This window comes from Macaca thibetana, chromosome 1 (genome assembly GCF_024542745.1).
Source record: "Macaca thibetana thibetana isolate TM-01 chromosome 1, ASM2454274v1, whole genome shotgun sequence".
Taxonomy (NCBI): Eukaryota; Metazoa; Chordata; class Mammalia; order Primates; family Cercopithecidae; genus Macaca; species Macaca thibetana.
In genome coordinates this window covers 119,190,528-119,212,224 of record NC_065578.1, presented here as the reverse complement: position 1 = coordinate 119,212,224, position 21,697 = coordinate 119,190,528, and the positions used below count along the sequence as shown (strand labels likewise).

Here is a 21,697-nt window from a genome sequence, read left to right as displayed (position 1 = left end):
CATGCCTCTAATCCCAGCACTTTGGGAAGCTGAGATGAATGGATCTCTTGGGCCCAGGAGTTTGAGACCAGCCTTCGTAACAAGGCAAAACCCTGTCTCTACAAAAAATACAAAATTAGCTGGGTGTGGTGGCGTGCACCTGTAGTCCTGGTCACTTGGGAGGCTAATCACGCCACTGCACATTCCACCATGGGGGACAGAGTGAGACTGAGAACCTGTCTCAAAAAAAAAAGAACTTCATATGGAAAAAAGATATCTTTTTAATAATGTTTAAATATTGAGTAGATGCTGAAATAATACATTTTGGTACATTGAATTAAATATTAAAATTAATTTCCCCTATTTCCTTTTTACTATTAAATATTTTAGTAGCCACTGGAAAATTTGAAGTTATATCTGTGACTCTCATTACATTTCAGTTGGACAGCATTAGTTCAGATACAAAAATGGTCTATCGGTATTACCATTGCTGCTGCTTTGTGGAAGCATCTGTTCTAGCCCTGAGGTAGAGGAATAGATGGTTTCCCCATGGCCTGTGGGCAGAACTGTGTTATACCCCACTGCAGGCGTTTTTACCTACAGTGGCTGTCTAATTAGTGTTTGTTTGTGCCTTCAAAAACTACCACTCTTGTGGACTAGCTTAAGCTCAGATGGAAAAAAGAAATTGGTCTTCGGGAGTGGGTGTGGGGAGATGATTTATTTCTTTGTAGGAATTGTCTTAGAGGGGTAAGCCTGAACACTGGATGTTCCTTTAGGAAATAGAAGTAGACCTGATAGTTGGATGAAGATAGAGCACAAATGTCTTTATTATACTGTATTTGGCCTCAGGCCATCTTATCAGAGAATTTCTGCTCTGGCAGATACCCATTTAAGGAAAAAAAGGTTTTAAAGGGCTCAAAATTTATTAGAGCAGCATAGATTAATGTTTTGTCTACGTAGACTGTTATTTGAATTTTCTTTTTGAAGGTTCATTTCCTTCAGAATTAAAGTTGACCCTTAGCTCAACTCACAAATTCCTCTCTGTGGCTGCTTTTGACTTTGGGCTCACTTCTGGGGCAGATGTGATTTATTTTCTTGTGCTTGTTATTAATCCAGAAATGTAATTTCAGCGTGGGCTTGGAATAGTGCTCTGGGACATGAAGCAGAAGTGAACAATGGAAGTTAGGTGGATATGAGTCAAAGAAAACTGACCACACTTTCTCTCAGCTCTCCTTTAGAGCATGATGAGCCTCAAGAGCTGGGGGAGGTTTCCATTGCTGTCGGTGCTCCCATTTCCGTAAAAATGTTTGGCGTGAGTTGCAAGTACATTCGCCAGAGGTGGCGCATCAGCTCCTCGTGTCTGGGAATGGAGACTTTCCTCATGGTGCTCTTATTCTGAGCTGGATGTTCCTGTCTCAGTCCAGCCTCTAGCTGGGGTGAGTTATTCTCTAGAGTGAGGCTTTTCTCACAACCATTTTTCTACTTTGTTTAAGAACGTAGGGATGGAGCTTTTTGATTGAGAGACTAAACTACTTAAATCTGGGACTGGAAAGGTATTCTCATTTGTATTCTGCATGGAGGAATGGGAAAAAGGTCTCATATTTCAATTTCTCTGCTGTCAACTTGATTGTGAGGACTCTATAATAAGCCTGTTCTCTGAATTCTACCTCCTCACCCCAAATTCAGTTTCCTATCAGTTGGGCAGACTGCCACAGTGCTAACCTGAAGCACCCTTGCCCCAGATGTCCCAGACTTGATTAGTGGCGCTGTTGGTGGAAACAAGGATGAGTAGATAGTCTAGCCCCACATGCAGGAGGTGAGACTGCAGGATCTTTCCTGCCCTACAGTCGGTGACTCAGGGTGTTGCCTTGGCTATGTTACAGGCATGATCCAGTTTAACTTCATGGCTCTCTAGGCCCCCGTGGAATGGTTGTTAGTAGGTTCAATAATTTATCTCTTGGACCTACTTACAGATATTTATTGAACAACTGCTACACGGAATATATTATGCTAGATAGTGTAAGAGAAACAAAGAAAAAGATTCCTATTTTAAGAGTGGTAAAATTGACTAGGAACACATAAGAAAGTCCACACATAACCACACTAGGAAGTAGAAAGTATGTGTGAATGTGAATTTGAAAGAAACAGTGGTAGGAATTGGGAAGCATCTAAGTACTTGGTGGCGTAAGGAAGGTGATCGAGAAGAGTGAACTTCTGTTTTGAGTCTGAGTAATGGATGGGAACTGTTGACAGAGATGGAGAAATAGGATAGAGATGATGGTAAGTTGGAGATGAGTTTTCCAAGTGAAAAACGTGAGACCCAGGAGCTCAGAATACAGACAGGGACAAGAGACTCAGATTTTGAGTCTTTTGGTTACCATGGAATGTGTCAAGTCTGTGAGGGAAATTGGGTGGAGTGATAAGAACAGAGGATTTGGACCCGAAGTATGAGAAACATCCACCCTTCAGAAAATGGATGAGGAATGGGATCCAAAGAAGGAAAGTGAGAAAAGGGGAGGTTTGAGAGGTGGGAAGAGAGCTCAGCCATGATAGCATCCTTGAGTCAAAGGATGCAGCCTTAGAAGCTTGCCGTGAACTCAACTCTAAACGCCTCGGTGGCAGCTCCTGTAATATTTCACTACTCTTACTGGGTTATGTGCTCAGCTTGCGTAAGAGACTATCAGTCTCTGGAAGGCAGGAAACTGCTCTTACTTATTTTGACCTTCCCAGGACTGATTTTAACAAACCATGGTTATTAATAAGTGACAACCAGGAGACTCAAATATGAATGATAACCGCAAAATGTTCATTAGAGTATTTGAGTTATTAGAAATTTTCTGAAATACAGTTTTAATACAAACAAGACTAAGAAGCTAGATTGCAGGAAGTTGAAGAAAAAAGTAGGCTTGGGGAAGGAGGAAGGAGCAAAATGGGTTTAGATCACTGTGTAAGATTTTGCACAACTAAAAAGAAAGAGAGAGAGACACACACACACACAACACAGGGTTATAGGAGGTAGAAACTTTATTCATCTCATTGACCATAGAGCTCAGCTACACTAAGAGCTAAGGCAGCTCAAAGGGCGTTGGCTAATGAAGTGGATTATTGGAAGGGGTTTACTCTTACAGGTTTTAGTGGAGAATACATTAGGTAAGATGTCTACTGGGAATGGGAAAGGAAGAAGATGGGGAAGTTATAGTCAGAGAGTGGAAGTACCAAGTTTGAGATCTTGGACAAGAACAATGAGTGTCTTGTAACAGGAGTGTAGAATGTGAGTGTGCTTGTGATATGGAGTGGATGCGGAGGTCTGTAAGATTGAGAAAAGTAAGAACCCTTGATTCAGATAACCTTAGTGGTCCTCAACCCAAATATTGATTTCATGTGATACAGGAGAGGAAAGAGCAAGAACGTAAGCCACATTCTAGGAAGAGGAAATTGGTCCAGGAGAACAACAGACCATGGTGTGATAATTTATATTATACTATGTATTTTTTTTAATTTTTAAAGGACTTCAATCCATCTATCTAATTTTAATGTCAGAAATTAGAATGTATTTATTGATTTCTTTCTCTTGAAGATGAGGAATTAGCATACTTCTGATATCTTTCATTCACTCCCTAGATTTTATATAAATAATCTGAGTTTCAATATTTATATTATTGTTATCAAATTTATAAACATATGAATATTCTTTAAAATTATTCTTGATATTTACAGTTTTATAACCCAATTTATAATATTTTCGACTTTGTTTTATGTGTTACTTGTGTTGTGCTAACTACTAGTGCAATTATGTCACAGCATTTTCATTTCTGAGTTCCTTATTTTCATTCACATTTTAGCTAAATAAGTATCTTTGAATAATTTTATTTCAGAGGAGTTACATGTTGGACCCATTTGGTTATTCAAAAAATGTCTTGATTTAGTTGTCTTCATACACAAGTTGTATCTTGACTAGATATCAAATTCTTGGGTCACGAATTAATCTCATCAAGTTCTTACACATTGTTCCTTTGTGTCTTCCAGTTACTATTCTAGGGAAATGCAATGCCAGTTGAGTGTTTCTTCTTTTTCATACGTAACACTGGGCTCCCTGCTCTCTTTTTCATTTGTTGTACAGTTGTCAGGAAAACCTATTATCTTTGTATTAGATCTTCATTCTTTCGTCTGCAGAGCTAAAGTCTCTCTTGATTTTTAATCTGTTCATTTTTTGTTTTGTGTTCTGTGAGAGCTCTCTTAAGGTTCTTCTTTATAACACTGACTTATACTTCTTCATTGTCAGGTCAGTCCTTTGTAGCCTCTTCTGCCTGCCTCTCAGCCCCTTTGATCAGAGACTAATGTCCTATATTATTTTTTATTTCTTTGTAGAACATAAATATGTCTAAATGTCTTGAGCATACAGAACTAGTTCTTTCTAAATGTATTAGCTCCTGGAAGTGAATAATTTTCCCAGTGTGCTTTTCATCAATATCTTAAGCATTACATTCTCCATGTTTTATGTTGTAGAATCTTTCAATAGGTGCCATGTTGTTTTTTTCCATTTTATTCATTCTGAGCAGAGGAACTGCCTGCCCATAGACAAGGGAGGTGGGTACTCTTTGTATCTCCTCACTCTCAACCTGGCTGCAGCTAGTTTTTCCTCCTGGTGCAGCGAGGGGCTTTTATGTAAACTGGCTCAATAACCCAGCAGCCTAAGGAAGTGGGGAGAGCCAGAGAGTGGGGCCTCCCAGCAGGAGACAGAAGCTTGACACCACTTTATTCTCTGTGGTGGGGGTCAGCTTTCTGAATGCCCCGCACTGGCCCAGCCTCCATGGCAATCCACACAGAGGCTGAGCCTGGATGCTTTTCAGTGCTGCTGCCTTCGGAATCTGCCCCAGATGCACTGCAGTATTTCTCGTTGCTATAGTGGCCACAGGAGCCTGGACTCTGCAGTGCTTGAAGTTTTTGTTGACCTGGAGGGGTGAGGTGGAGTTCAGTCCATTCTCCTCACTGCAGCAGAGTGGGCTTTCTGAAACACGCATTGGATCGAGTCATTTCTTTGCTGGAAACACTTCAGTGGGTCCTCCTTGTCTTTGGATTTAGTCCCAAGGCTGTGCATGTAACTCCCTCTCCAGCTACACCTCTCTGCACTCCCCTAATGCATGTCTTATAATTCAACCACAAGAATTTTTTTTCATTGCCTCAAGTGAGCCATGCTGTCTCTTCAACTCAAGCCTATACTTTCTGCCTGAAATACTCCGTACTCCACCCTTTTTCTACATACCCTCTCACACACTTCTTCCCTCTTGCACGCTCCTCCCAGGCCTTCTCTTAAAAGTTTCATTCTCTAGTTCCTCTCTATTCTCCCTGCTCTGTACTCCCAAGGCAATAGGTATCTATGAAAGCACCTGTCACTCTGTGTCATCATTGTTTGTTTGTTTATAAATCTGCTATTTGTAAGTTCTGCAGGCAGAAGCCATGGCTGTTTTGTTCACCATTATAATCCCAGTGTGTATAGTCGGAGCCTGGCACATTGTGTTTGTGTGCGTGTGTGTGTGTATACATATATATTTTTTAGATAACGAATGAATGAATTACAGCATTCAATTTTCCAGTTGTTCCCAGCCCAACCTCATCTCCAAATTCACAGCTCTTCTTACCTTTCTAAGATACTTTAGTATTTTTCTTCAGTGTGCACCAAGTTTGTACTAAATCTGTAAATCTAGACTAATTACATATGAAGACTACATTTGACAATCAATGTAAAGCACTTATTATCACATCTGGAACCTAGAAATAACTCAGTACATATGTTTTTACTGCTGAGGTTAGTAGTGATGTTGGGGAATAAAGAGAAAACCCACCCTTTCTCCCCTAGTTTCTTCTTGGTGGCAGTGTTTGAAAGAGGAGGACTGCAGGAGCTCTACCGCAGAGGGCTGACTGGACTGGTGCCTTTAGGGAAAACTCAGGTTTCAGTCAAAGAAGGAAGTTGTGCACCTTAATGTAGAGTTGCCCTTGAGGTGTAGTTGAAGGATTAGTGTGCAAAGGCAAGGTGAATCTGGGTGTGGTATACGAATGAGATGGAGTTTAGTGACACAGGAAGGGGACTGGGATGAGGGGTTTCTGTGTAGACTGGTGGTGTAGACAAGGGTGACAGTCGCTTGGGGTAGGAACAGAATAGAGACACTGTTTGTTGCTATGAGAGGGGAGAGTTGAAAGATGAATATTATTTTGGGATTAGGGTAACTTAAATAAGAGAACTTTAAGCAGATAAACATTCATTTAAGGAATATTTATTTAAGCTTGGGACTGTGTTGCATGCTGGGGATTCAGTGATGAGGGAAACAGCTCCCCCCGTTTCTTCATGGCACTGACAGTCCAGTGAGAAACACAGGCATAGACAATATAGTTCTCCGTAAAATTTTGAACTGTACTAAATGCCTTGCAGGAAACATAGAATGTATCTGGAGAGCATATTAACAAGCAGAACTAATTGTGTTTAGTGACAGGCAAGTAAGGTCTCTTTGAGAAGGTAACATTTTCGACATAGACAATGAGTAGGAGTTGGGGAGAGAGAGGATAAGACTATCCCAGGCACAAGGAATAACATGTGCTAGTCACTGAGGAGGGAAAGAATGTGATCATTTTGAGAAATGAAAAAAGCCCAGAGTGGCTGGAGCTAGTGGTATTTCGTGGTTAGAGCTTAAAGAGATAGGCAGAAAACACAGGGAGGTGTTAGAATTTTATTCTAAATGCAAAGAATTCATCAAAGGATTTGAACAAGCAAGCAGCACAGTCCACTTTACATGTTAAGATCATCCTAGCAGCTCATTAGAAAATACGTTGGTCATGATGCAGGGAAACCAGGCCTTTGAGAAGTCCTGAAAAAGATGATGGTGTCTAGAATTAGCAGAGGAATTTCTTGCGTTTATTCTGTATGAGTATCCTTTCCACAACTACATTATCCCCTTAGTCACATCGATACTCCCAGACCATCCTCTCAGTAGGTAGGGCCTGTAGACAGCAGTGTTTATACAGAATGTTTCACCCAACTTTATTCCCTGCAGGTGATGGGACTCTCAAGCTTGTTCTTTGTTCTTCATCTCCAACTTCAGCAGCGTGATAGAAAGTCTCCTGTGTATAGAGCTGAGGTTTTGTAGGATAGAAGTCACAAGAATGATCTTCTGTGATACAGAAAGAGATGAAACTCCAGAACTCAGGGGCTTGGGTGACTGCTGGTTGGGAGGGTATATTGGAGATGGAGCTCTCTTGACTCAGCCATAGATGAGAAGGTAGCAGGGTCAGGGCAAGGGCCAGCCAAGCTCATTTTTTATTTGTTCCTGTTGTGGAGATTGTTGTTGCAATGAGAGTTGACCCTTAACAGGACCAGTGATGTGATCAAACTTTTTCCCACAGACTTCACAGTTGAGAGATGACTGGAAAGGGTAAGAGCCGAGTCTCAGCACCTTACTTTTTTCAATTCCTTTCTCTTCTTTTCTTTCTTTCTCTTGTTGTCCACCTCTATTTTTTACCCATCACTTGTAGCTCCAAGTCAAACTAGTGGTTTGTGGGTGGGGCCCTTGCCTTGAGAGAGCTGTAATGAGCTGTTTGTGTCCCCGCATGTTACAGCTCATAAATGCTGACTGTTCCGTGGTCCTTGGCTCACTTGGCTGAAGCGTGGTGCTAATGAGGCCCAGGCCATGGTTTCTATTTCAGCACAGACCTCTTAGGTTCACCCTGTTATATTTACTGCCACAGCCTGTGCCCATAATTTTTGTTTTTGTTTTTGGTTTTTTTGAGATGGAGTCTCGTTCTGTCGCCAGACTGGAGTGCAGTGGCATGATCTCAGCTCACTGCAACCTCCGCCTCCTGGGTTCAAGCGATTCTCCTGCCTCAGCCTCCCAAGTAGCTGGGACTACAGGCATGCACCATCATGCCTGCTAATTTTTGTAGTTTTAATAAAGACAGGGTTTCACCATGTTGGCCAGGATGGTCTCAATCTCTTGACATCGTGATCCACCTGCCTCAGCCTCCCAAAGTGCTGGAATTATAGGTGTGAGCCACCGCGCCTGGCCAACTATGCCCATAATGTTACTTGTTCAGCCTGACAAAGCCAGAGGATGGAGCAACAAGAAAAGATCAGCATAGAGGTGACCCTACTCCTGCAAAACCAAAACAGGATACTTCCTTTGCTAATGGTGGGTTGATAATACCATGTTATCTTCACTTGTAGTACTCTTAGCTTCTTCCTCTTTCCCTACATCCCTCAACAGTCAGCTCAGATTGGCCTTCTTTATTTTGAAAACTAACTTGATCTGTAGCAATCTCACACCCCAAAGTCTTTATCAGCACTGAACTATTTTTGCTTCTAATTCTTTTGCCAACTAACTGTGCAAAGTTGGAGAAGTTGCTATACCTCTCAGGTCCTAGTTTCCTCATCTGTGAAATGAGCATGTTAGATTAGATGCTGTCCAAAGTCAGTTTCACCACTAGTGTCTAGTGCCGTGGCTGGCATAGATACCAAGGTGAATGGCAGACACTGTCCCTGTCCTCCTGAAGCTTATAGCAAAATGGGAAAGAGACTGTGAAGAGTAAATAAATATAAAATCACAGCTTGTGATACATTCCAGGATGGATTGAATGGAATGATGTAGTGGTGGAGAATCATGAGATGTGCATTTGTAGATCTACTCTATTGATAAGACAGTACCTAGCCATGTGAATAAGCAGGGAAAAAATGTTTCAGGTGGACAGAGCAGCTTCTGCAGCAGCACTGAGGCAGGAGGAAACTTAATGTTTGAGGAATCAACAAAAGTTATTGTGGTTAGCATAAACTGTACAAAGGAGAGTATAGATTTGAGTATATTTACAAGGCAAAAGTGATCAACCAGAAAATTGTCAGTAGTTACAGGTGGCACTCAGTGTTTAAGGTATCAGCCAAGGATATGCTAGTTTAACATTTCATTTCTGATTATTCCAGAGTCATTGTGGCATTAGAGAGGGTAGTTTTTAAAAACAAGTTGTTTTCTTTCTCTTTTGCCCGTAGGAAATAAGAGCCTGGTTCTCTACCTCAGTCCTGATGTTAAAAAAATGACAGTAGCCTGCAATATCTGGCAGGTGGAAATTAGTGAGAGGGATAATTATTGCCCTTGAAAACTTGCCTAACTGAGCTTTGTGCAACATTTTGGGAGTTCACCAGCAAAGTTTCTATGTTGACACAGGTGATGACACATGCTGACACTTGTTTGTATTGAAGATTTAGTAGCTTGGTACGACATGGAAACAATACAGCTCTCCTGTTTCACCAAAGGCTTTTATTTGCTAGGTAGCCTATAACTTAGTGCTCCTTCCTCCTTTCCCTACTAACAAACTCATTTGCTTTTAATCCCTTCTATATTCTATTGGCCAACTTACCTTCAAACACAATATTGATCATGTCTTTCCTCATCCTCCTTTACTTGTTGTATCAAGTTCTGAATTCATACTCAAATTCAAAGCCTCAATGACCTCCAAATTTTTCTTCTTTTAAAACCCCAGCCAAAGAATACACTCCAGTTATTTTAATATGTTTAAGACTTAATCCTGTATTCCTCTGTAAATCTTCAACCACCAGCCCAGGTTGGTGCTTTCTTGCGCCAGTGGGATAAACTCAGTGACCATAGAGCATACACTTAAGACCTCTAGGTGATCGCCAAGAACTTTTACCACTCAAGTATCTAGTGACCTTGTGCCTTTATTCCTCTCTAATATGAGTGTTCCTTAACTGTCTTATGCACCTGTGCCTTCTCAGGGTGCTATAAGACCCTGGGATCAGGGACCTCATCTGTGGATTGTGTTGATCACATCCAGGGCTGAATACTCAACTCTGCTGCAGTCAAAGAGCATCAGATTTGCAGTCAGACCAATCCGGGTTTCAGTGCAGCACTCTCACTCACCAACCGTGTGAACTTGGGAAGATTTTGTTTCCTTTTTTTACCTTCCTGAACCTGAAGTTTTTTATTTTTAGGCTTCTGCACTGGTTTTTCCTGTGCCAGGAGGGTGGTGACGTGAAGCAAGTTGTTGTGTCGTAGCAGATGTTCCACTGGGAATTTTAGAATAAGCAAGTGTTATGGCCATCCTGGTTACTGTTCTTCCTAATCCGAATTTTAGAACCAGTTGATAGAAGTTTAATAGGGAGAAAATAATCTGGCAGAAATGGGACTAGGAGGAAATGTGAATCTGTAGAAATGTGCCTGAACCTTAGAGAAGTGTGATCCATCCAGTAGCTAATTACTTATAAGCCAGTGTCTTCTTGGATCTCTAAATTACCTGTCCCTAACAAGCACTGTCAAACAGATACATGGTCCAAAGGTGTTCAGTGAAGACAGGTAATCTTCAAAATTCAGTCTCATTCAAAAACCAGTGGACTGGCCGGGTATGGTGGCTCACACCTGTAATCCCAGCACTTTGGGAGGCCGAGGTGGGCAGATCACAAGGTCAGGAGATCGAGACCATCCTGGCTAAGACGGGGAAACCCCGTCTCTACTAAAAATACAAAAAATTATCCAGGCGTGGTGGCGGGCGCCTATAGTCCCAGCTACTCGGGAGACTGAGGCAGGAGAATGGAGTGAACCTGGGAAGTGGAGTTTGCAGTGAGCCAAGATCGCACCACCACACTCCAGCCTGGGCAACACAGCAAAACTCCGTTTCAGAAAAAAACAAAACAAAACAAAAAACAGTGGACTGTACCTAAAAATACATTTCCCTTTTAGACAGGAGTTTGCAGTCACAAGTGTTTCCAGCAACCAGTTGTTTGAGTCATGATGAGTCCTCACCTCCTCTATCCCATCCACTTCCCCATGCCTGTGTGCCCTTGGGAAGCCCAAGACATGCAGAGATGGCTTGATATGGTCAGATTCTCACCTCAGGTCTTTGTTAAGAATTTTGGAGTAAGGCAGCTCCAGTTCAAATCTCAACTGTCCTCCACTCACTGTCTTACAAAGGCACATTATTTTACCTTTCTGAGACTGTGTCCTGAGATTTAAATGAGACAATTTTTATGAGAGTCCAAGCACAGTGCTTGCTTCTCAGTAGGCAGTCAATGGCTACTGGTTTCCTTTCCCAAGAGTGCCACATTTCCTTTCCTTTATTTACCTACTTTGTCTTGCTACATTATTTCAGTGTCTGTTTATTATAGTGCATAAGAAATGTATACAAAATAGCTTTAAACACATTGTGTCTTACAGTACCCAAAATTATCACAAAGCTTCAATAAAGGAAAATTACATCTAAATTGTTCACATTCAGCAAGTCAGTTTGGTTGGTGGGTATTGTGGATATTTGAGTTAGCATAAATATAATAGATGAGACTCAGCAATTTTCATGTTGCAGTAACTCTTCACCTACTTCTTGGTCATGTTTTCATTTCTCAATCCCACCTGCATCCTAATAACACAGCTCTCATTACTTTGAGGTACCATTTCTGCTAGCACTATAAGACAGCAGAGTTTCTGTAATAAATGACATCATCTGCCCTGAGGGAGATTATTGCCAGTGTGCTCACTCCCTCCCTCCTTCACTCTCTGATTCCTTCACTCACTCACTGACTCCCTCCTTCCCTTTCTCACCTCCCTCCATCTTTTACTCTGTCACGCACTGCCTCCCTCGCTCACTCCTTTCAGTCACTCCCTCACTCACTACCTCAGTGTTCTCTCTTTCTTATTCATCCTCTCCCTCCCTCATTTCCCTCATTACCTCCCCCATTCACTGCCTCATCCCTCACTCACTCTTTCTGTGTTAATACTTTGGGTTGCAGTTGACACAACCTCGTTTCAAATTAGAAAGACCTGTTGCAAGGGGCATCTCTCAGAATGGCTATGCCACTGAGTAGGCTTACTAGTAGTTGGGCTTCAGTAACAATTGGAACCAACAACTTGAATGCCACCGTGTTTTTTTCCCTTTGTGCACATCTTTTCTATTGTTCTTTTTTTGAGATAGGGTCTTGCTCTGTTGCCCAGACTGGGATGCAGTGGCATGATCATGACTCAAGTGATTCTCCTACTTCAGCCTTCCGAGTAGTGCCTGCAGGCTGGTCTCTTAACTTGTGGGCTCAAGTGATCTTCCTGTTTGGCCTCCCAAAATGTTGGGTTTGCAGGTGTGAGCCACTGTGCCTGGCTCTCTGTGCACTGCTTATTCACCCATATCACTTTCTCTGCAGACCAGCCTCCTCATCTTTTTGGTCTATGTGGCAAAGTGGTCCTACTCCAATAATTTGGGAGAGATACAGCGATGTAGCTTGGATCAGATGCCCATCTTAGGTCAGTCAGCTATGGCCAGGAGGGTTTGATCATGTAAAGACGTGGTTGCTTCTTCAAGAATTATATGGCTGGACTTAGGAGAGGAACATGGAAGGGTTATGCTGAACACAGAGTTCCAGAGACATCCACATACCCATCCTGCCATCCTAGGCAATTGGCTCTTGGCTGGGAATACAAAAAAAACCCCTCTAAACTGCAACCAAGTAGTGGGAGACAGAAGTACAACCAAATAAGTGTGATAGAGTGATATTGGTTCTATAGTAATGGAGGTACATGTTAGATAGGAATAAAGAACAGGCAGTCAGGTTAAGTCAGATACAACTAGCATCTGTGAGTAATAATGGCTAACAGGCCTTCTACAGTTACATGAGCCAGTCAAATTGCTAGGTATTCCGAGTCTGGAGATAGCCTTGGCATTTTCTAAGCGCAAATACTGTGTTCTTTTTTTTATTAGGAGGTCTCTTTATCAGAGTGCCTTTTAAAATTATTTGTTGAGTTTTATTTACAAAGGAAGAATGAAGGACACCTTGACATTTTTTTATTTTCAACAACTTACCATGTTTTAGAGAATTCGGATGATCTAAATTTTAGTTCCTTTGGTAGCTCTCTAAACTGTTTTTAAAAGACCTCAAATAAAACCAACCACCAATTTATTTTATAGCTCATATGATCTGGCCCTATACTGCTTTTGTTAACCACAGATTCTTGGGTTGTAAGTTGAAGACATTCTCTTGTTCTTTGTTAAGGGACTTAAGAGCCTTTGCCTTAGTCTCCATTGTTGCTATAGTTGGTGGCCTGCAACCTAGCCAGATGTGGGCTCATGTTTAGCTTTCTTTAGTGTGGTCTTTTTCAGGCAGTGCATACCAGTCCTTTTTTCATCTCCTAGTACATTGGGTGGACTTTCCATGTCTTCTTCCACAAATCCCCATCCTTTAAGTATGGAGTGCCTCAGGCTGAGCACAGCTTGCTCCAGTCTCATTATTCTTGGCCTTGCCCTTCACATCCATACTTTATCAGAGATTTTCAACATCTTTCATGTCTTCTCTCTGCCCTATGTTGCTTGCCCTAACATTTTCAAAAATTAGACTTTTTATTTTCAGATACTTGTAGTTTTGCACAGTTATGAGAATTAATACAGAAAGATTTCCTGTACCCTTTATCTAGTGTCTCCCAGTGATAACATCATCTTATGGAACTGTTGCATAATATTACAAGCAGGGTATTGACATTGATACAGTCAAGATATAGAACAGTTACCCTAATGTTTGGCATATAGGTTCCTTTTCTTTTTTTTTTCTTACTCATCTTTTATCCTCTTCTTTCCTTGCTCTTCTTACTTATATGTTCATTGACCCAGGGATTAGTTAACTCAAGGGTCCTACAGGTTTTACCTTCTCTCTGATAGGCTGGCTAAACCCTCATGTTGTTAGAGTTTCTAGCGGTAGGAACTATTCTATTCATCTTGAAATGATTTGCCTAGAATAAATGTCATTTGGATGGCTCAAGTTGGCCTTAAAATTCATGTGAAGACCTGGCCTTCTGTGAGCTCTGCTTGCCTTAATTTCAGACAGGTCACTTGAAGATGAAGTGTGTGTGGGGGCTGGTATGGTACTAATCCTTTGAGACTCAAGAGCTCTAATCAAAAGTAATTTTCCCCTAAAAGGACAGTTCTGCACAGAGGATGTGGATGAATGCCTGCTGCAGCCCAATGCCTGTCAGAATGGGGGCACCTGTGCCAACCGCAATGGAGGCTATGGCTGTGTGTGTGTCAACGGCTGGAGTGGAGATGACTGCAGTGAGAACATTGATGATTGTGCCTTCGCCTCCTGTACTCCAGGCTCCACCTGCATCGACCGTGTGGCCTCCTTCTCTTGCATGTGCCCAGAGGGGAAGGCAGGTAGGTTAGCAGAAGGACGGAGCTAGAAACGGGGAAGGGGCGGGGGCATTCAGGACTCTGCCTTCTCTTTCATCCCAAATAGCTGTATTCTTTGAGTTAACCATCTGTGGGAACATATCACTCAGGACTGTTCCAGAAATGTAACCTGCTAACCAAAGTGCTGTGAAGATAGTCTTCCTCCTTAGGACTTTAGGCTCTCTTCTCAACTCTTCATACTTTAGTTTTTCATTCCAAAAAAGGAAAGTTAGTAACTATTGTCTTTGGAGCATCTGCTGAAGTCCTTAAGATCTTAGACTGAAAAGCACCTCAGCTATTAAGATAAAATGGCTAAGAAATGGATCCGCAGGCTTCATTTTAAGAAGAAACCATCTATTTACTCAGAAGAAGTTGGCAGGAGAGAAACATTTAAGTGCCTTCTAACCCTCAATGTCTATGAAAATATTCCCCTCAGGGAAGATTTTTACATGCTACCAGGTTAACATTCCTCTCACCTCTCAATTTAACAGCTACTAGTTCTAGAAGAAGGAGAGCAATGTAAGGAGGAAGGTGATGGGAGAAGATAATTTAGCTGGGAGAACTTTCTGCCCAGCAGTTTTGAAATGTTCTTTCATGGATGCCTTTCCAAAAGCCCTAGCTCCAGCTTTGTGGAAGAAGCCTTAGTTACCTGTTCTTAAGTTAATTGCAGACTGGAAAATCCAGTTCCCATGTGAACTATATAAAACAGGAAGCCTAGTAATATCTTCAGAGACCTGGGGCCACCTGAATCAGGAACGTTGGTGCTATTAAAAGGCTACTCTAGTAGAGGCTGATGGTGTTCAGGTGGCCCCATGATCATCAGGTAGCATAATATTGGGGAAGTAGGATTCCAGATAAAATATAGGCTATATGGAATATTTGAGACATACTAAAAGTTACTTCTTGTTTATCTAAAATTCAACTGGACATCCTCTATTTTATTTGCTAAATCTGGCACACTATCTGGATGGTCGCTCCATTTTCCTATCTCTGTCTTCTTTTTTTTTTTTTTTTTTTTGAGACGGAGTCTCGCTTAGTTACCCAGGTTGGAGTGAAGTGACGCAACTGCAAGCTCCGCCTCCCAGGTTCACGCCATTCTCCTGCCTCAGCCTCCCAAGTAGCTGGGACTACAGGTGCCCACCACCTCGCCCGGCTAATTTTTTGCATTTTTAGTAGAGACGGGGTTTCACTGTGTTAGCCAGTATGGTCTCCATCTCTTGACCTTGTGATCCACCCGCCTCGGCCTCCCAAAGTGCTGGGATTACAGGCGTGAGCCACCGCGCCCGGCCCCTATCTCCGTCTTATTTTCTGGCCTGTAGATGTCTCTGCACTGAAGGAGAGGTCTAGCTGAGGGCTCAGGATCAGAGTCTAGGGTTGCAGCTAGGTACTTTGCTGGTAGCCAAGCATGTCCCCAGGGTAAGGTCAGGCAAAGCGGAAGTTGCCTATAAATCTCTATGTTGGTTTCTGAGGAACTGATCATGAGGTTTTCCCTCCTGGGTGAAAGAGAAAGCTCTTCCCCAAGTGAGAGACATTTTCTCTTAGTTCTCCTTTGCGCCACCCTGTGACAGGTCTCCTGTGTCATCTGGATGATGCCTGCATCAGCAATCCTTGCCACAAGGGGGCACTGTGTGACACCAACCCCCTAAATGGGCAGTATATTTGCACCTGCCCACAAGGCTACAAAGGGGCTGACTGCACAGAAGATGTGGATGAGTGTGCCATGGGTAAGTACCCAGAACTTTTTCTATTCTGTGAAGTGTTTGTTGAGCTCAGCAAATGTTTAAACTGAAGCACGTTTTACTGTAGGAGCAAGTTACATACACCCAAACCTCAGATTCCTCTTGCTATGTGGCCGGTGTTTACAGGTGACCTTTCAGCATAACCATAACCATATATTCCATTCTGGGGATTAAATGTATGAAAGGTATGTACTTGATTCTTAATATAAAGCCATACCGCAATGACAGTTTGGGCAGAAACTGCAATAGCAGAAATGCCTAACAGTTGAGGATACTCTGCTTTTATTTCTTTTTAAATTAAGGAAAAAAGAATATTGGGAATGATATTATTAAAGGCCTGGCCCTGATGCTATAACCATCAGATCTTCTTCTGTTGTTCACATTTGTGGAAACTCAAGTGCTTTGATCCCAGTAATTGGTACTTGTGTCTTTCAGCCAATAGCAATCCTTGTGAGCATGCAGGAAAATGTGTGAACACAGATGGCGCCTTCCACTGTGAGTGTCTGAAAGGTTATGCAGGACCTCGTTGTGAGATGGACATCAATGAGTGCCATTCAGATCCCTGCCAGAATGATGCTACCTGTCTGGATAAGATTGGAGGCTTCACATGTCTGTGCATGCCAGGTAAGTGGGCCCATCAGCATGTGGGGTCTAGAGAGGAGGGACTGTTCTGAACTTCTCTTGGTAGAGCATTCAGTATACTATTGCAATCTGATGAGCTCTGTCAGCATTTGATTTCCTTTGCTGACTGGGGACTAGAGGAAGTCAGGGTTCACAAGCAAACCTTCCTTCCTCAAAGAGTAAGGCAGTGCTAGAATTCACCAAGCTATGTAGACCAAGTTAAACAAGCCTGTTATATCAAAATCCACATGTAATAGAAAATTTCAAAAATGATTTACTATAAGAATCCTTTAAATAGCAAGTTTTTGTGATACCTTCATGTAATTATAAATACCATACCATTCCATTTATAGAAATAAATTTTATCCACAATTATATAGGAAGTTTCCATTTAGCTAAAGTGCAGTACATGTTTAGTTGTATTCTGGAGCTCTTCTGCAGAGACCATGTCTTTAATTTTCAGAGGATACAGCCAAATCCAGCTTGAAATGATGGCTAACATTGGCTGCTCTGCCTGATGAAGGCTGCCAGCTACTTCAGCCTTGAAAGGCACTCCTGACCTTGAACTGCACCCTGAAGGCAACACCAGCTCCAGCTCGGCTTGTCTTTGGGAACATAGAGTGGGGACATTTTGGGCCTTCCACAGTCCAGGAAGTATGGATTTATCACAGAAAATGTGGAGGAGTCCTTGTTTATATGCTAGGTCTTGCCAATGTCTTTTACAGTAATCCCTTCCCGCTTTTCACAGTAACATGGGTATCTCACAGTATGCCCTGTCCTGCTTAATCCTTGGAGTGACTATTTCTCATCATGGCAGAGTTCCTTTTCTCTCTGCAGGAGTGTGTGGACTCGCAGAGAATGTAGTTATCATTGCAAATTTGTGCTTCTTTGTCTGGAATACACCTTTCTGTCTCTTTAAGCCACTTGTGTGGTCTGTTTTGTTTAGGTTTCAAAGGTGTGCATTGTGAATTAGAAATAAATGAATGTCAGAGCAACCCTTGTGTGAACAATGGGCAGTGTGTGGATAAAGTCAATCGTTTCCAGTGCCTGTGTCCTCCTGGTAAGTGCCCACCACCTGGCCCTGTTGTCTCTTAAAGCACCAAGCCAACTGACCACAGGGAAGAAAGCAGGGAGAGAACGTGTGTGGGCTGTGCATGAGGAAATCATTAGAGTAAGTGCTTGGTGATAGGAGTGTGTGTGTACAGAAATAGAGAATTTGTTTTAGCTACTATATCTTACAAATCCTTTGTGGCCAGAAGTCCAAGTCTATTCTTGAATGGCCCATGACCTTTTCGTCTGTGTGTATATTTCAGAATGTTCATACCTCACAGAAGCCTTAGTCGTAGGCTATACGGGATTTTGTTTTTTTCCCATGGGTCGTATTCTTGAAGGCCCTCTGTGAGACTGTTATTTTTAGACATTTCACCCATGAGTTCAGGAACAGAAAACACATGCCAATTTTTCCAGGATTCTGTGTCTCTCCTTTTTTTTCCTCAAGCTATTTTTGAAGATATGCCAAATTGTCCTCCATAGACTGCATCTTACCCCATTGTATCTTCAGAGAGAAGGTTTCCATTGCCTCTGAAGCTACAGTTACTCGTTTGACGTTTCCACCTATAAATTTCACTTCCTACATCCTTCCTTTATAAGTGAAGTCTGTCTGTGAAGAAGCAATGGTGGAGACACACCACAACTGCCTCTGATTCCCTGAGTGTCACCTGGTTATTCCAGTTACCTGTTGGGGAGAATAATAAAGCATAGGCTTATTGACCCATTGGTATAAGCCCTGCCAGTAACCTAACCCACCCCTCCCTGGACATCATTCTCATAGTAAAGGAAGATGCAAGATAATCCTTCAACTCATGTTACCACTGTCCCTTTTTGAGGTTTTACTGGGCCAGTTTGCCAGATTGATATTGATGATTGTTCCAGTACTCCGTGTCTGAATGGGGCAAAGTGTATCGATCACCCAAATGGCTATGAATGCCAGTGTGCCACAGGTAAGATTCTTCTCACTCTTCGTCTCCTTGGTAGGTCCATCTGAACAAAATAGGGTGTTTGTCCCTGTCCTCTGCTAGCTGCTCTACCAGGTCAGTCCACTCCCAGGGGCTCCTCTGTGTTTAGGAAGAGCTGCTTCTAGCAAATTTTTTGCTGCTCTCTTTTTCTACAGCACCTGCCTCCTCCACCACAACAGTGGTCTGGCCCAGATATTTCCATTTGGTATCCATGTCTTTCTGGGACAGACTTTGGCAGCAGTAAGTTTCCAGCTGGCTAGATTTACTCATTTAGGAAAGAGAAGAATTCCAGTTGAAAGCTATTTTTCATTGGGGCTTCTCAACAGGAGGCCTGGTTCTGTGTTTCTTGAAGCAAGTGACTGAGAGAAGGCCCAGAAATTTAAAGGCTGAATGTATACAATTGCAGGGGTATTCTGCATAAAAGACACCAAATAGGATTGAGAATCAAGTGTGTAAATGACAGGAGAGAAAGCTTTAACTGGGAAAGTTTGGGTCCTCTTTGCTGACTTCTGCAACTAGAGTCAAAAACGATCTGTACACAAATATTCTGCATTTCTGGGTTTGTAATCACATTTTGTACTTGGGATTGGATTTCAGTAAGCCAGATGTTCCCTATTACACATTTCCTTTTACACAGGCCAATATTATACAGAAAGGTTAGAAATTATTAGAAGTGAACTTCTTTATCGTCTGACTGCTTGAGAAAGAAGTTATTTATATAATTGAAGACATTATCTAATTTTAGAGAATGGAGTCTTAAAGATTACAGGCATCATGCATATAATTTATTTCTGATCACAGAAAAGCAAATTTAGTTGTGAAAATTAGTACAAAAAGTTAATATTTCAAGTATTAGACCTACTTAGGTTAGGACAACTCAGATGAGCCACTTTCTTTTTGCAAATAGTTGCCCTTTGTTGGAGAATCCAAATTTTGTCTTTCCCTGGCCAGATTCTTCTTGTAGAGGATAAGTTTCAAAGGGATTAAAAACCTTTAGCTCAGGTTTAAAAGTGGGGAGAGGTCTCCTGGAGTCTTCTAGGGAAAGATATAATGTTTGTCTATTTAAGCCTCAAAGAAAGGAACTCTTGTCTCTTTTTCTTTTAAATGCTCGTAACAGGTTCATTCATTTTATTCAACCAGTATTTATTTAAAACTACTATATATGCATAATACCGTCCGAGGAGCTGAGAGGAGTAAAATAAAGCTCTCTTACCTCCAAAGTCTGAACTGGGAACATAAGATACATAAAATCATTAACTTGTAAATTGGGCTGGGAAGAAAGAAATACAAAGATAAATATATAGAGGAAAAATGTTTTGAGCTGTTATACCTGAAGCCTAATAAAAAATGAAGATGCAGTTAAAGCATCTCTGCAATGAAACTATTGATCAGTTGCAAACGTATTTCAATTCTAAAATTTGATTTGGAAATCTTTATTTTAAGCACCTCTCTCCAGGCATGCTTTCTAAATCAATGCAGATAGTCATTTTCTACCGCTCAAGACCTGCAGTATTAATTGACCACACATGGAATGTGTAGAGTAAATGGATGTAGCTACACTTGTGTTCTGGTGTGGAGTATCTGCCGTGGTTTTTGAGAATCCTTGATAAAATTATTTCCAAAGGTTTCACTGGTGTGTTGTGTGAGGAGAACATTGACAACTGTGACCCCGATCCTTGCCACCATGGTCAGTGTCAGGATGGTATTGATTCCTACACCTGCATCTGCAATCCTGGGTACATGGGCGCCATCTGCAGTGACCAGATTGATGAATGTTATAGCAGCCCTTGCCTGAACGATGGTCGCTGCATCGACCTGGTCAATGGCTACCAGTGCAACTGCCAGCCGGGCACATCAGGTAAGCCCACTCCGTTTATGTTTGGTATGGGGTTTTCACTGTTTCTCAGATCGATTTACACGGATGTTTCAGACGGTTGGCATATGCTCAGATACCTAAAAAACAGTCCTAATTCTGAGAAGCACAGCCAAAGCTACAAACATAAATGTCTCAAGGCAGATGGCCCTAGCCAGTGGAGAAGTCAGAGACAATAGCTCTGCCAATCTGATGATTTTGTGTGTGTGTTTTGTTAAATAGAGGCATACCACTTCAAAAATTAAAATTAATTATTTAAAATTGAAAACCCTCTTTTTTGTGGCTATATTATCTTTTTTTCTTTAAGTTCCACCCCACCCAGATTAATAAATTCAGTCCTTCTTGCCTGCTTTCTTGCCTGCCTGCCTGCCTTCCTGCCTTCCTTCCTTCCTTCCTTCCTTCCTTCCTTCCTTCCTTCCTTCCTTCCTTCCTGCCCTCCCTCCCTCCCTCCCTCCTTCCTTCCTTCCTCCCTCCCTCCCTCCCCCGCCCTGCCTCCCTTCCTCCCGCCCTGCCTCCCTTCCTCCCGCCCTGCCTCCCTTCCTCCCGCCCTGCCTGCCTTCCTTCAGTGTATTTTCTCTTTCACAGTTCAGTCTTTTTAGTGTGTCATGTTTCTTCAGTCACTTGTCTCTGGTGGGGCCTTAGCCATCTTGGGGGATTCTAAGGAAGAGGAGATACCTTGCAACACACCACAGCAACTAAAGTAGAACGCAGAGCTGTCATTTCCTGTCCTCAGAGTTCATCATTGTTCTCTGGCCTTGGTTAAATGACTCCTTGTTGGTCGTGAGGACATGCTGCTCCTTGTTGGGGGAATGGGGTATTATTTTCTCAGGGAGCAGCATCTCACAGGTTTGAATGGTTCTGTTTTACTTATTAGATGAATGATCATGGTCATAACTATGGTTAATGGACAGAGAAGTTTATGTTCCAGATCAAAGGAAAATGTATTAGTGGAAGATTAACCAATGTGTGCCTTTGTTAGAAGGAAACCTGCCAATATAAAGGAGTGATTTATTGAGAACTCATTCTGGATGTAAGGAAAATGACCTATGTAGAGAGCAGAGGTGGAGAAGGTAGTTAGCTGCCCTCATTTTCTTTTATTGTTTCCAAATCCATTTCTTCAAACTTGTCAAAGGCTCTGGTCTTTATCCAAGACTTCATACATGCCAAGTTTGAAAACAAAGTCCTTTTTGAATTGCTCAAGCATACGAAAAACATCCCATGCCGTCACAGCTGAAAATGCCTTTCCCTCCCCCATTTAGATAACTCACTAAAAGGGCTGAATA

General features: G+C 42.0%; 1 protein-coding gene across 2 annotated transcripts in view; it reads left to right on the top strand.

Annotated features, from left to right (window-relative positions):
- Positions 1-21,697, top strand: part of NOTCH2 (notch receptor 2) — a 189,870-nt gene that overhangs the window by 118,152 nt on the left and 50,021 nt on the right. For both annotated transcript variants that reach the window (XM_050749316.1, XM_050749307.1), the window contains exons 6-11: positions 13,918-14,151; positions 15,735-15,890; positions 16,341-16,529; positions 17,473-17,586; positions 18,413-18,526; positions 20,166-20,399. In XM_050749316.1, coding sequence (XP_050605273.1) covers positions 13,918-14,151; positions 15,735-15,890; positions 16,341-16,529; positions 17,473-17,586; positions 18,413-18,526; positions 20,166-20,399 — 1,041 coding nt within the window. The remainder of the gene's footprint in view (positions 1-13,917; positions 14,152-15,734; positions 15,891-16,340; positions 16,530-17,472; positions 17,587-18,412; positions 18,527-20,165; positions 20,400-21,697) is intronic.